The sequence below is a fragment of the Leuciscus leuciscus genome (assembly GCF_965113295.1).
Source record: "Leuciscus leuciscus genome assembly, chromosome: 17".
NCBI classification, from domain to species: domain Eukaryota; kingdom Metazoa; phylum Chordata; class Actinopteri; order Cypriniformes; family Leuciscidae; genus Leuciscus; species Leuciscus leuciscus.
Genome location: NC_138741.1, coordinates 32,692,774 through 32,708,709, shown reverse-complemented (window position 1 = coordinate 32,708,709; position 15,936 = coordinate 32,692,774). Strand labels below are relative to the sequence as shown.

Sequence of the window (15,936 nt, the reverse complement as noted above, 5' to 3'; positions counted from 1 at the left end):
TATGTCATCTTTTACTCACCCTCATGTCTTTCCAAACCTGTAAGGGTTTCTGTCTTCCATGGAGCACGTGGATTTTTGTTATTGGGTGAACCGTTCCTTTAACATTTGTCTTCACTGGAATTAAAGGGCTTAGCCAAACCCGTTCATTAGAAGGGAGTGTGCACATACTTCTGTCCATGGAGTGTAGTTGAAGGGCAGGTAGATGTACACCATTGAAGCCAGTGCAGCATTTTGTTTTTATCTTTGCTTAAACTTACTTAAGATTTTTTTTTTTTAAACTGTGAAATTTACAGTAACAAAACAGCAAATGTGGTGGGCAGACCATAAAAATACGTTAGCAACTTAAATTTATGGTAAATAAAAAAAGGTGTATATTTCATTAACTGAAGTAAAATCTGTTTTTTACCTTTATATTATACTGACAACCACCATAAAAACAGGTGGTAGAGAAAGCCACACGATGAGTCAAAGTTCATCACAAGTGACTTTTCCTCAAACTGATGTAAAATGATTACTAGATAGAAGTGACACACAGTTCACACAAATTCAAAACATCATCAAGGTAACTAAAATAATGCAAAAAACATTACCTAAACAACATAAGATGTAACATAAAACCCTAATGTACTTAACCAAGAAAATAAAAGCATTAAATGTGAGTTGTTAAAAAGAGGATTCTAGGAATGTCAGTTTATGGTTTTTCATTGTAAATTATAAGATGACTTTTTATTACATTAAATAGCATGAAATTTCCCAATTAGATCTATTATATTTTCTCAGTATACAAATTGTCATTAACCATTTAACAGTTTTTATCATCAAAATTGCGATAGTTTTTAACAGTGTATGTCAAGTCAAGTCACTTTTATTTCTATAGCGCTTTATACAACACAGATCGTTTCAAAGCAGCTTTACAGTGATAACATGAAAGTGATGCATTTCGGCTGTCGTTCAGCTGAAGTCAGTTCAGTGTTGATTCAGTTCCGTTCTAAAGATCATCAATTATTACATTAGCTCATTTCCTCTAAGCAGTTTTACATCTCATCGACCAGTTCAGTTTTCATACAGTCAGATCAATAACATTATTGAAGATTAAGTATATTTAAGAATATTAAATTAATATTACGTTATACCAGCTGTCTTTATCTTTACAGTTCTTTTGCTTTTTTAGTTTTTCTTTAACGAACTGTTTAGTGTTTAGTGTTTTCAACAGTGTTTGATTTATATCTCCATCTCTGTAGCGAGAGGAAGCCAAATGTCCCGCTCTTCCTCACTCCTGCACATGTGCTCAGGACAGCATCGGCCCTCCAGGCCCAGCGGGACCTCCGGTAAGATCATTAGAGTCCCCTGATGTTTCTCCTGTCTCTGAAGTCATCATGCTACCGCTGCAAATCTCACTTCTGATGATGGGGACGAAAACGTCCAGAGTTCAGGGATAGTGGGATATTTTCCCCAAAGCCTCAGCGCTGTCATTTCAGCCCTGCTCTTTACATTAAGCTCAGGAATATGATTATGGGGCCTCTTCTCTCTACACCATTATGCATGGATTGAACATCTGGGATTACCGATGGTTAACAGCACAGCGTGAGCTAATGACTAGTGACTTACTTATGGATTCGCTTATAGGTCAGAAAACTGACGTGAAGACCACTGGGTAGGCCTTGGACATGTGCACTTAGAAACATCACTGTCTTCAGAGCTGTTATAATATAATGAATCCTCTGAAATCCACTGCCACTGAGATTCTAAGCAAGCCTTTTTTTTTTCAGGGTGGCCCCGGTACAAAGGGCCCGCGAGGTGAGAGAGGAGAGTCTGGCCCCACGGTAAGCTCATCCTTCTTCTGAAATGACCTGCAAATGGTCAGATACTTGATCAGTGCCTTAGAGAACCAGTTTCTCTCTTAGCACTTCTTCCTAGAGTGTTTAACTGGATAAATCAACGGGATTTTAACCCATTCATTTCAGGGTCCAGTGGGCCCACGTGGGGAGCAGGGTGTACCAGGTCAGATGGGACCTCCAGGCCCACAGGGTCCTAATGGATTGTCTATTCCTGGTGAACCAGTAAGTAAAACGCAAAACTTTGCATTGTGAAATATTGCATTGCCCCTCATTGACCCTACTATTATCCCTTTCCTCGCCAGTGTTTTTGAAAAAAGTTGTCAGCCATCGCCAGCATTTTTGATCATCTTCACAAAAATTTCTATATTTTGTTGTATGAATATCTGAACATGCAATATATCAAAAGAACGAACAGACTCTCTGCTTTAAAAAAAAAACGTTTTATTCTAGCTTAATGCATTCTTTTTTATCAACATTTGAATGCGGGTAAGTTTCATTAAATAAAGCTAAAATCTGAGAAAAACACATTTTTGTTGAACACTGCATCCAGATCGGACTCAGAATGATGATCGAAACATCCAGTAGATGAAGTAGATCGAGTCCATCAACACCCGCAAAGCGTCACAATCTTATAGTTCGTCTTGGGTCGACATTTCATTCAGTAGCATTAGGCAGATTTGATTTATATGCTGTTTAATGTTGGTGATTGCGTTATTTTACATGTGTATTTGCTTACATATGCTATCGCTTGTTTCTGCTTCTTCTTCGCCTGTGTTTTGATCAGGAGATTCAGTACTCTTTCAGAAGATGCATATTAGCGCCCCCTACCGTATAACAGCGAAAACACGGAAATCCAGAAAATTCCGTCAATGGCAGGGAAAGAGTTAATTAGGATCTTTCTTAAGCCTGAAACAGTGTTATTGTTACCTTTAAGAGAATGTTTTAAAAATAAAAATAAGTCAATAACTTATTTTTATACATTGATTTAAATGAACACATTTAAAACTAGCTACTTTATATGCATTACATTTATGTTCTGTTTTTATGTTATGTCATACTTCTGCCTTTTTCGCTTAAGCGACACCAATTTCTACTCTATTCGTTGAAAGGGTTTTCTGTTTCTCTTTCTTGTGACCTTAAAATCCTGGCCCTGTCTGGCTACAGTACTGTATAGTGCGGGTCTAATTTATGACTAAAAGCTCTGGACCCATTTATTAAACTCTCCCTCTGTCATCCACATACAGCCGAGTTGTAAATTCCTTTGAATGTCATGTAACAGAGGAATGAGTGTGAACGCTTGCTTCATTTCTTCTGTTTTCAGGGCCGGCCTGGACCTAAGGGAGACGCCGGTGACTCCGGTTTACCTGGACAGCGAGTAAGTGCTTTTTTCTTTGAGCTGTTTTTAGGCAGCTTGTGAAATCTAGTAAATTGTGGTGCACAACAGCTGTGTTGGATTCTGAAAGGTTTCATAAACAGTGTTTAGGACATTTAATGTGCTTATCAGATAAATGGCTTTATGATTGGATCAATGCTTAAGCTCAGAAAATTATACCACACTTAACTTTACCTATTAAAGCACTGAACAATTGGCAGGCACAACGCAAGAGCTCTTAAAGCACATCGCTTAACAAAACAGAGCGGAACGATTGCTAACACCTTCATCATAACGTCATTTTATTTTTGACTTCCAAAAGAAATACACAGACAGAAACACAAATGACTGTTCTTTTTGCTGTACAGGATGAAGGCATTACTTTGCAAGACGTTTATTTGTACATGTATTCATATGGTTCAGTTGCTAAAGCCTTCCTTCTCTTCCATGGAAAGATTGAGTTTAGTCATATCCTGACAATTTCTGAAATTGCTCAGGTTTGATCCACGAACAGCTACTTTGTTGTTTGAAACAACCACTGAATGATGAATGACACTAAGTATTTTTCCTTCTTCCAAGGGCCCTGTTGGCGCTCCAGGTCCACTCGGCCCTGTTGGACCTTCTGGTGCAAGGGTAAGAAGTTTTTGACGTGCACCTTGAACTGGTTTGAAAGAGCATGTTTTCAGTCTCGTTCTCTTGTCAGACCGAGTTAGTCGGTTGTGTTAGGTCCATCTCAAGGGTGTGTTTAAACCTCTCCCAGAGGTAAATCATCTCCAGGATTGAACAAATCTTTGCTGATTCTATTAGCTCTGCATCTTGTACAGTTCATGATGACATATGTTGTTGTTCAGGGTCCGCCAGGAAATGAAGGCCCATCTGGACCAAGAGGTCCATCGGGACCAATGGTATGTAATGTGGAAGCTTTTGAATATCTGACGAGTGCGAGACCGTCATGTAGCCTGAGAAGTCAGCTGAAGTTTCTGCCATACATCAAATGACCTCTTCTTCCTTTTGTTAACTTAAATGCAGTGATCTACAAGGACTTTTAACAAAGTCACACTTAACAGTGTATGAATTCCAATGTAACACAAAACAAATTGAACAGTTTTTGTTCGTCATTTGAAACATTAAAATAAGAAATTTTGTAATATAAGCAAAGACATTTGCACTTTTAATATGGCTTAAATGTCCAACTACACTGGAGAAAAATTTGGTGTAGAAACCATTTTCACTCAGAAATTGTTAGGAAATTTCACAAAAAATGTACAAGGAAACAGCAAGTAACAATGAATTAAATGTGAAATATGGAAGTGGAAAGACTGAAGTAGTATTTTCTTGTAAAATGTTCTCCAATAATCGTTGTTTTATTTACAAAAAATATATATATTTTTTACGTTGTGCTTTTTGGGGTAAAGCTTTATTTTAAGGTGACATTGGGGACATTAAAGTTGGGGACATTAAATTTAACATTAAATTTAATATTCAACAATATTATTGATCTGCCTGCATTGACACCGTTATATGAGAACTGAACTGAGCTGAACGATGACATCACAGTTTTCTCCAGAGTGGCTATATATATATATATACATATAAATGAACTCAATTAATAACTTTTTTACAACAAAAATGAAACATCACTGAACTTACTTAAGCTGGACTGTGACGCTATTTTCTTCTGGAAACTAACATTGTTGCATTATATTTCTGTTATCACTGTAAAGCTGTATTGTAAAAAGCGATATACAGTATAAATAAATGTGACTTGACTTGACATAGTTGCATGTTACATGTCTTACTATAGTAATAACAGTAAATGATGCATAATTACAATCAACTGACACTAAACCTTAACCCTATAGTAAGTACATGTAGTTTATATATTAATATTATGTTATCACATTATATCAATGTCATCTTAAAATATAGTGTCCGTTTTGGAGCCACTTTCCCAGATCTCATGTCTAAGTCATGCACACTGTTTATTAAAGGTCAACTTGATGCTGGTTCTCTGTGTTAGTGATTGTGAATGTTTATCAGAAACTGAGTCATTCTTACTGACTGAGATCCATATTTTTAGGGACAACCAGGATCACCTGGAATGCCAGGAATCACAGGAAAATCCGGAAAATCTGGAGACACTGGCCTCCCTGTATGTACATGTTCAAAAGGCTCATATTAATTCTCATTTACTTGTTTTAAAGTTATTTATATCAATTCAATAATCAAAAGATAACAAATGAATATATGTGCCAGTGAATATAACCAAACCTATGGTCACTAGCTACAGATCTGATTTGAGTGATTTCTGACTCATCTTTTCTCATCTGTCAATCACAGGGAGCTGTTGGCATGAAAGGAGAGAAGGGTGAAAGGGTAGGTGTCACCTTTATACACTTCATCACAGGAGTGCCTTTTAAGTACATTTAAAATATACTAAATCTAAATGCAATACTGAATAACACACTAAAATTGTATTTATAATCAAGTGCTTTACATGTGCTTTAATATGTTAGTCAATACATCAAAATAAGTGTACTTCATTAAAACATGACTTTAAGGGTGTGTTCACACTTGTGGTTCGGTTCATTTGGTCCGGACCAAAAAACAAAAACAAAAAAACATTTAGTCCTGGTCTGTTTAGTGTTCACATTGGTATTTTTAACACTGAACCTAAAGATACCAAACCTAAAGTCATAGGGATACGTTCACAACCTGATTGGTCAGCTTTTTATGTATATTTCGCAACTGAAGTTACTACTTTTTAAGATTTGAAGTACACCACAAATGCACATTTAAGACACTTCTTTTTCGCAAGCGACAACGAGGAACTCACTAACGTTGTCGCCGCAAAAATGCTTTTGCATTTCTTCAGAAAATGTAAAAATCCCGTTTGCTCTGTTTTCTGTTTTCCAGGGAGATACTGCGTCACAGAATATGATGCGCTCTGTAGCAAGACAAGTTTGCGAACAGCTAGTCAGCAGTAAGCCGCCTCCGCCTCTGCCTATTTATGAATTTTCCAATGGGTTTGTCATGTTAAAAATGAAAATGTTTGATTTGCTTATAGGACAAATGAGCAGAATTGATAATATGATGAACCAGATCCCCAGTAACTACAGGAGCAATAGCCCCGGTCCTTCCGGTCCTCCAGGCCCACCTGGCAACCAGGGAGCCCGTGGAGAGCCAGGTCAGCCCGGACCCAACGGGTTCCCAGGAAATCAAGGTGGTCCAGGGTCTCCAGGAGAAAGAGGTATGCACGCACTTCACATAGGATGACAAAATAAAGCATTCAGACTTTGGCTTGGTGGATAAAACATTGACTTACATTGAAAGAGACCAGAATATCATAGAGACTTAAAGCTGGGAATCCACAAACCTCTTTACACCACCCTAGCATTGTGGTGCCAAGGTTTTCACACGGTTGACATTTTCTCGAAAAGTGTAAATAGTTTTGTTGTGCAAAGTAGATAATTGAATTTAAATAATTATTTTCCCAACTAAAATTAGGCAAAACAACTGAGAGAAATATTTGATGCACATGATTGTAATAGATTGTCTACCATTTTTCCTTAAAATCATCCAGATGTATTATAGACTTGGTGTTTGACGTTACTGCCAATCAGTCACATATGGTATACATTTTTTTAATGCATTTACCCATAACATCCTAGGATTGCCGGGAGAGAAGGGTGAACGAGGAAGTCCAGGCATTGGCACCCGAGGACAGAGAGGATTACCTGGACCTCCTGGTATGTCTTCGTGTAACCTAACGCCACCTCATTTTACCCGCTCCATTTCACTGCTAATTATATCCAGAGTTTGTGCACACACTTGTCTTTTCAAGGCTTTCAGCCTATCCAAAACCTCCTGATTAATGGATCCAATTCTAATGATCGTTAACATGTATTTAACAACTGTGATTTTCTGCGATGGGTAATTTCCATATCACAATGTTTATCATTCTGAGAGTATTTAGGCATGACAGATTAACATGATGATGAATCATTACGAAATGAATGGTCTGTTACGCAACTGATGGTATTAGTTTTTCCAGACGATCAGGAACAGCTTTTTTCCTCTGGATTGTTTGGATAGGTTGGCTCAAAAGTGTGCTAACCCCTCATCAAACTGTGTTGTGGCAGTTGGGATTAAGAGAACCTTAAGAGTTTGAAAAGGAAGTCAGCAGAAGTGTTTGCCTCAATAGGCCTGTAGCAAAACACAGACAAATCATTTTTGAGTCTCAGATATAAAAATAATTTGGGTATTTCTCTGTCCTGCGCTGTTAATGTGTGCCTCTTTAGCCTCTTTAAGGATCATAAGTAGAATTGAGAATCAGGGGCTTGATTCAAGTTGAGACATTTCTTAGGAACATTCTTACAAACTACTTGGAATTTATCTTAAGTGCAGTTCTTGAAAAAATCTTAAAGGCCCTGATATACTTGAAATCAAAGAATGAACTGGTTTGATGGAATTTCAAAACAAAATCATAAAACTTCCAGAAAAGTTCACTCTGGCTGGTAAACACCTTCGACCTACCATTGCTCCCTGGCAATGATGTAATAGGTGGGCATGGAATTCTTCTCTGGTTAATTTCTTCTGTTCAGTCCATCAAGGTCAGATGTCTGTGAGTAAAAACATGACAACACTGGAGAGCCGCTTTATAGTAGAAATTGAAGACTTAAAAGAGACACTGACACTGTTTTTTCATGTTCAATACTGTAAAGCTGCTTACTTTTAAACATTTTGTGCTATAAAAAAGAGACGTGACTTGACTGGACTGCTGAATTGCTGAGATGCTGCAAACATATCACTATGATCAGATGCTTTCTTTACTGCTGTTTTCGCACCGCTGTCATTTTTATATTGTGTTTATTTTGTTATTGAGAGGAAATCTGCAGTTCATATTTACATATTCATCTGAAGGATGTTTTCCGCAAACATCTTTTTACCCCCTAGCGAAGAACGAAAAAGATCTTCGTCATGAGTTTATCGGGGCATTAAGACGTTTTTTTTTTTGTTAAGAAGAAAACGACAGGCTTTAGTGTTATCTGATTGTTTGGGGGTTCTTGCTGAAGACTTGCGCTTTGTGTATTTTAAATAGTTATTTTTAAAGTCAGCATGAAACAGAAGTTGTGATAGTCTTTTCTTTCCTATTATGACGTATATCCATGTGAAACGGCTTCTGGAACAAGAACAAATGTAGGGCGGGACTTGATTTTGACCATGGGGAATTGATGGGATGGTTGTGGTTTGCTATTGGTGGATCTCATGTGAGTGACAGATAGCCCCGCCCCTCTGCACATGAATTAAAAAAGCGAAAATGATGTGTACGTACAAATCATTTATAATAAATTCAGCAATATTACATAAAAATAAGAATTGTCAGTGTCAGCAAAGCAGCCTGTCTTTAGTCTATTGGCAATAATTTTATTCTTAAGAGTGTTTTGTGAATCCGGCCTCCGTTCTCTTTCCATTTAAACAAATACAAATACATTCAGACATTCGGTTCCATTAGCAGTTCTGGAACATCTGTGTTCCTCAGTCGATGTGGACAAAGCACCAGAGCCATGGCAATGTCATGGCAATCTGCACGCTTATTTCTTGTTAGCTTATTTTTGTGAATCAATAGTCAAAAATTATTCGTAATGACTGTTCAGTTAAAATAATCTCATAATCTGACTGGTAGTGAATTCAATAACAATTGTTGTCTGAACACTGGCCATTCTTTCTTGCTCAGAATTACTTAAAGAAGCGTTAACAGAACTATTAAGTGAAATCAGAATCGGGTACATCCTCTTATGATTAACATTCCTAGATTCCACAGCGTGGCCTGATTTACAGTGAAGTTTATTTATATAGCACTTTATACAATACAGATTTTTTCAAAGCAGCGTCACCAAAATAAAGAGGAAAATAGCAGTGTCAATGTTGCAAGTCAAGTCAAGTCACCTTTATTTATATAGTGCTTTTTACAATACAGATTGTATCAAAGCAGCTTCACAGTGATAACATGAAAATAATACAACAAAGTTTGTTTCTAGAAGAAAATTGCGTCATCGTCCACCTTAAGGAAGGCAGATCAATAATATTGTTGGATATGAAATGTCCCCAACAAAGCAAACCTGTTCATCAATTGTGAAACAAATGCAATGTAGCTGTAAGCATCTCTACAGAAGACAATAGAGTTGTTCAGTTTTCTAATCTGCTCAATTTAGTTCAATGTTGATTTAATATAGTTTGATAACAGTGTAAATGTTGCAAAGATCAGTCAGGAAACTGCTTCAAAAGACAATAGTGTTGTTGGTTACACTTTATTTCAATGGTCCACTTTATATATTCTACGGTAACACTTTACAATAAGGTTCATTAGTTAACATTAGTTAATGTATTAACTAACATGAACTAACAATGAGTAACACATTACAGTGTTTATTCATCTTTATTAATGTTAGTTAATAAAAATCCAGCTGTTCATTGTTTGTTCATGTTAGTTCACAGTGCATTAACTAACAAATGTATCATTCAGTTGATAATATGTACATGTCAACTTATTCTACTAACCCGAACCTAACAGTCTAATACTCTAATAAGAGCTAGTTGACATGTAGTTGCAAAATTACCTATAGTTATTAGAATGGGTAACACTTTACAATAAGGTTCATTCTTTAACATTAGTTAACTACCTTAGTTGACATGTAGTTGCATAGTGTCTTATAGTCAGTTGAATGTCTGTTGGGGAGCATCAAAATAAAGTTTTATCAGATATTAAACAGACAGTCAACTAATACTCTGATGACTGCTAGTTGAGATGTTGGTGCAAACTTACTTATAGTTAGTAGAACATCCAAAGTGGGCTATCAAAATAAATGATCAAGTCATTATCCAGTTTAATGCATTCTCATCCGATAGTGTCATTGAACTCAAATTGATAATATTTCTGAATATTAATTGTCTTGCCTGTTAGGGGCCCATGCAGAAGTCGTCACAATAACAATCAGCAACCTAATAAACACAAAAACCTGGAAATAATTCAATTTTCAGTAAACAAGGCGCTTCCATTATCATAAGCAAAGTTGGCCAGAATGGTAGTTTTCATGCTGAGTTATGATCAGAACACCAAAGTAATCCAGTTATTAATAGAGGGAATTTGTACAGACAAGTTTTGAGCTCAGCCACTCTCGATACAGTCATCCCAGCGCAACACAAAGAGTCTGAATGAATTATCGGCTCCATGGTAACTCCAACAACACTCTGTTCAACAACTTTCTCCAGGGGGACACGTTCAGTTGCTATCCAGCATTTGCAAGAGCGAACCTCTCGCAGAAAACTGTAAAGAAGTGGAAACCATGCCAAGAGCTCTCTGTGAATGAAATACACAGCCGTCGTATACGTACAGTAGGAGGAAGCTTGCGGTGACTCACTGTTTGTAGTTTGGCTTGTGTTTTCTGTGGAGGCTTTATTGACAACATATGTGCTGACATCAGAGTGCACAAGAGCGAGTCGAGGGACAGCATTCCAGTTCGGTTTATACCGTCTAGACAGAAAAGGGTTTGGGTGGGGGGGTAACTCGCCCCTTCTTCCTTTTAATTAAGCAGTCAAAATATTTAAATTACAGTGCTTGAAATCAGTTTTCCCCTCCCACATCCAGAGGAAACCTAGAGGCGAAAACTAAAGGACGCTTTCTTACACCTCTTCTGTTTTTTTCCAGGGCCACCAGGGCAGTCTCAGACCGGGCCCCCTGGTCCCTCAGGCTCAGCAGGGCCCCGTGGCCCACCGGGACGGCAGGGTGGGCCTGGAGTCAGAGGACCGCCTGGACCTCCAGGTTACTGCGACTCCTCCCAGTGTGTCGGCATGCCTTACAATGGACAAGGTTACCCAGGTACGGTTACAGTACGGTTGATTGAAAAGCTCTGTTCCCAAACCTAGTGAGCTCTCGTCAAGGGGTTTACCTTCTAAGGCAACATTCTGAATGAACATCTGAATGAACACTCTTCATAGACAACGACTCAAATAGCAATGCTTCCACTGGCATTTAGAATTAGCATGTTGCAACACTGTGACACTCTAATAAGCGTTATAATCAGGGTTTGAAATGTATTTTTCACTCACCGGCCAATTTGGCTACTACATTTTTAAGTTACCGCCCATTCAGAACTTATACAAGCCAAAAAAAGAAACAAATTCCAGATTAACTGCTTATATTATGAAATTTGGATTTCATACATTAATTTCTTATTCAAACAAAATCCTGTCATCCTGCCATCTCCTCCCTTCCTCTTTCATCCTCATCACCAAAAATATGTTTTAGGTGGACAGATCAATACAGTACAAAGAACATCAATCATGTTTTTTCTGTTAACCAAATGCTTTTTAATCTTTGCTATCACTTCAGAGCAAATGAACAAGTGTGCCGTTATTTGTTGCGTAGTGATGTGTGTTCAAGTAAGCCAGATATGCGCAGATTCTGTGCAATACGCTGTATTTTATATATCATGAGTATTTGCAATAATCAGCGCAGATTTGGCTTACACAAACATCCCCAGCAAAGTGAGTAAACATAAGTAACACGCCAAATTGGCTCGTGATTTGACGGCATTACCCGCCACAGTTGATTTTTACCCGCATTTGGTGGGTTGGCGGGTGTTGATTTCAAACCCTGATTATAATACAAAGCACACGCAAATATTTGGGCAAAACAGTAAACAATTACTTTTCATTTTGCTGAAATATAGGGTAAGATGGCAGATATCGCCCTTAAGAACAATGTGCAAACTGTGATATATTAAGATAGAATTAGTTAATAAGGGAAATGAATAGAAACATTTGCACAAAGCTTTGTGTGCTCGTAGTCTCCTGATCAGGACCCGATTATCCCTGCAGTGTCATAAGATCAATTCCGCTCTGAAGCTTGTGATATACAAACACACACATCAACCACATCACTTTATTTAGTGTTCATGTAAACAGTATGTTCAGATTCATCAATCGGAACAATTTCAAAAGGTAAACGAAGCTATTGACACTGTCAAAACGGGCCGTCGGAGAGGCGCTAATTAAACGTCACCGTTTCAGTCGATGATTTTGAAACAGAATTACTTTTAAAGAATAGCGCAGATGTCTGAAATGTACTTCTAACTCATGGAATAATTGAACATAACCCCATGAATTACAATAAGTAATACATTGAAAAATAATAACACTATTAACAACATGCCACTTCTGTCCCATCTTACCCCAAGGGTCTACTTTTATCTTTTCACTTAAAAAAACAACAACAATATTTTTGACTTCACAAATCTAAAATCATGAATGTGTCCGTAAATAGACACAAAAACATTGTTGTTCAACATAACCCATTGTCACAGATTGCCATCATTTAACCTCAAAACTTTTCGGTGTTCATATTCAGATGAAATGACAAAATTAAGAAGAGCATTACATATTATCTAGGCTGCTCACTGTGGTTTGGAACAGAGCTCTATTGTAAGCGACTAATGATATGATTGCTATGTGTTTGCTTAACAATATAGCTAATCTATCAAGAACGGCATGTTTACACTTGAAGGAAGTCGTTTTGCCACTGAACTAACCCAATCTTTAACCCATTTCAGGTTTTGCGTAGTATGCTATCTAGACTGCCTGATCCCTTACCTGAAGTTAGCACTCGCTCATGAGCTAATAAGGATAACCACCATGGATATGATTTCTGCATATTTGCTGGCCAACTATAAAAAAAACACACAAAAAAAACAATCAAACCAAAGAAAGGACCGGACTGCCACTAACACCAGCTGAGCGCTACTATATCATACTGGAGCCAGTGATGGTTTCGTACCCGTGGCCTGTTTGCATCTAGAGCAGCAAGAGAGAGCTTCGTTTTGCTGAGGACGCATGTGAAACTACTAACATGAGCGTTTATGTTAACAGTGTTCAACAGTGGTTGCTCTTTATGAGGGGGAAATGACTGTAAATAAACTAATTGTGCCTTGTAAATGTTAAATCGATGACACAGTGGGTTAGAAGTAAACATGTTAACATCAGTCATCAAGCTTGCACCTGATAACTTGCTTCTTGCTGATCGCTGACGTTTCATTTTTTCACCTTCCATGATACGTGTAGGCAACGCTCAGGTGTGTGCCATTAGTATATGCAACCATGAAGTTTTCGGTGTGCGTTTTTCTTTAATTCGGGTTTTTTTGTATTGTGATTTATAGAATTGTGCGATACCTCACAGAGATCAGCAAATTTTTACACACGAATGCATTCTTTTTATACATGTATGTTTTGAGTAGTTCTAGTTATAGTCTAGGAGGAAAAATCCAACGCAAAGTTGTGGACAACTGCGGAATGGATTTAGTATTTGGTTAATGTAGACGTTTTTTTTTAATTATTATTAACACTATGTATAAATGAAGAGTTGAAATGACATGTTGGAACCCAAAAGCACATGCTCAGCTGGCCAAATAATATTTCCAAGCAGGCCCCTACCAGCCAGAACCTGAAACCTACGTAGTGCCCATTCCAGCCCAGCCGTCGGAAGATATCGAGACACAGTCGCCAGGTTTACGAAACCAGCGTGGAAAAAGATCGCTATCAAGACAGGAAGCTGAAAGAATAGAAACATAAAGGGAAAGTGTATCTTCTGTTCTGTCAAAAACTGCATCTTTTAACACAGTCAAGCGGAGAGGCGGATATCCAACTCTCTTTTCCTCGTGTGCTTGCCGACGGTTCCACAATGTGTCTTTGCTTGTAACATAACTGCATTTTGTATTTGTTCAGTAATATGTCCTATAACATTATGAACTGATTCCTTGCACATTTGAGAGTTTGCGAAGTGTAAACGTGCTTGCTGCGGTGCCATTTGTTGTTGTTCTTTTTCTCACTTCACTTGATTCTTAGACCTGGCTTTTGTTTTGTTATCCTAAACCAAATATTTATCTGTTGTATACCAACTCGCTCCAAAAGAGGAATTGCATGCCTGTGTTGTATATTTAGTAAGGACGTTTACACCAGAATATAGTTGTTTTTCCCAGTGATATCAGTTGAAATGCAGTTGGAATTTGTTGCAAGTCTACGGACATAGAATAGCTTTTATCATGTCTGAATTGCACATTGTGAATTCCACAGCCTTATTTTCTTATTTATTTCTGAATCAGAAGAGGCATTTTTCAATAAAACTACTGAAAATGTTTAATTGCTGTTGTGATCTGTTCTTTCATATTTAGTTTACATTTAAAATGAAATTCAGTTCCTCAGTTTGAATTGATGTAGCAAATAGGATTGTGATTGAAATGCAAATTATGGAATGAAATGAAATTCAAAGAAACTTTTAGGGATGCACTGATATGAAACTTTTGGCTGATACGGATAACCGATAATTCTTTATATTTGAAAGCCGATAACTGATATATTGGCCGATAAATCTGAATCCAATTTTTTAAAATAATTTTTGAGAGCCTGATCACAAAAACAAAAGTCTCACCATTAAAAGCCATGTCCCAAACACACAATTATAATGATGTTCTCATTATAATGTTATGTAGCCTGTATGACAGACTTGCTCTGCACATATTGCACTTTACTGTATTTTCCCTTTTGAAGTGATTTCAATCATATTTCAAGTGATTCAAAACCATAATGGAGAACAGTGCACATCTGAAGGGTCTCAGCTGAAGGAAATATTTATCAGCCAAATTTTCTAATTGGGCCGATAATGATAACATTAAAAATGAATATCGGCCGATACCGATATGGTGACCGATATATCGTGCATCCCCTCTTTTAATAATCCAATACATTTTCTTATGGATGAAATATACATTCATTTTAAATACCTTTAAATTTACAATTTCAATTCACAGTTGTGTTTTCTGATGCTTATTAATGATGAATATTCATGTCCAAGATCAAAAGTTCTATGTTCATGTATAACGGGGACTTTATGGTGCCCTCTTAAAAATCTTTATTGGTATCTATGGTGTCATGAAGAAACTTTAATATCCATGGAATTAAATTAGGTGTCTAAGTATTATGTACTTACGTCAAAAAAAGATGTACAGTGTTCATATTGTATTGCAAAACCCTTTTGGTGCCACTGAGATGGGAAAAGGGTAAGGTTAGAGACAGGTTGGGTGGTATGGGTAGGTTTAAGAGTTGAGTTGTAAGGGAAGGGTCAATGTGTAACAGGTTTAAAAAAAAATTATAAATACAATGTAAAAACTTGGACCAATATGTTAATATAAAATTGGACCAAAGGTTCTATATTGTGAAAAAAGGTTTGGCTTGAGGTCATGGTGCAAAGGACCCTAGGTTGATTTTACTCCGCACCATCCCTTTAACATCACTGAATCCACCAAATACATTCATTTATAAAGACAAAGCTATATTTCTGGGGTTACATCAGGAAGAAGTAGCTCTTTAAGGTAACAGTTGAAAGTTGCCAGTTTTTACAGTGTAATAAAGCACTTCAGGCGACCTCTATAAAGCAGCGGATCTTGTATTTCCAAAGAAAACAATAACGTGGAGGAGTTCAGGGGTTCTTGTAAATGCCAAAGACGTTCATTAAGATAAGTTTGGTTCTGCTTCATTAAAACTGCAGGTAATCATTGTAAGAAATCACTGTTTGTGCTCTGAGATTGATTTGACACATTAAAGGCTCATTGTCATGACATTTCTGAACAGCTCGTCCCAAAACATTCCATCAAAGGAACATTGAGGAGATCTGAA

General features: G+C 37.3%; 1 protein-coding gene across 3 annotated transcripts in view; it reads left to right on the top strand.

Moving 5' to 3' along the window:
• col12a1a (collagen, type XII, alpha 1a) overlaps positions 1–14,404 on the top strand; it is an 82,198-nt gene extending 67,794 nt beyond the window's left edge. For 2 of the 3 annotated variants that reach the window (XM_082144028.1, XM_082144026.1), the window contains 13 exons: positions 1,242–1,328; positions 1,770–1,823; positions 1,965–2,060; positions 3,160–3,213; positions 3,790–3,843; positions 4,062–4,115; positions 5,291–5,362; positions 5,551–5,586; positions 6,127–6,193; positions 6,278–6,460; positions 6,882–6,959; positions 10,919–11,089; positions 13,691–14,404. In XM_082144028.1, coding sequence (XP_082000154.1) covers positions 1,242–1,328; positions 1,770–1,823; positions 1,965–2,060; positions 3,160–3,213; positions 3,790–3,843; positions 4,062–4,115; positions 5,291–5,362; positions 5,551–5,586; positions 6,127–6,193; positions 6,278–6,460; positions 6,882–6,959; positions 10,919–11,089; positions 13,691–13,836 — 1,152 coding nt within the window. In that variant the 3' untranslated portion in view covers positions 13,837–14,404. Of the gene's footprint in view, positions 1–1,241; positions 1,329–1,769; positions 1,824–1,964; positions 2,061–3,159; positions 3,214–3,789; positions 3,844–4,061; positions 4,116–5,290; positions 5,363–5,550; positions 5,587–6,126; positions 6,194–6,277; positions 6,461–6,881; positions 6,960–10,918; positions 11,090–12,821 lie in introns of all 3 variants that reach the window. The other variant, XM_082144027.1, reaches the window with a different exon arrangement.
• The last annotated feature ends 1,532 nt before the right edge of the window (positions 14,405–15,936 follow it).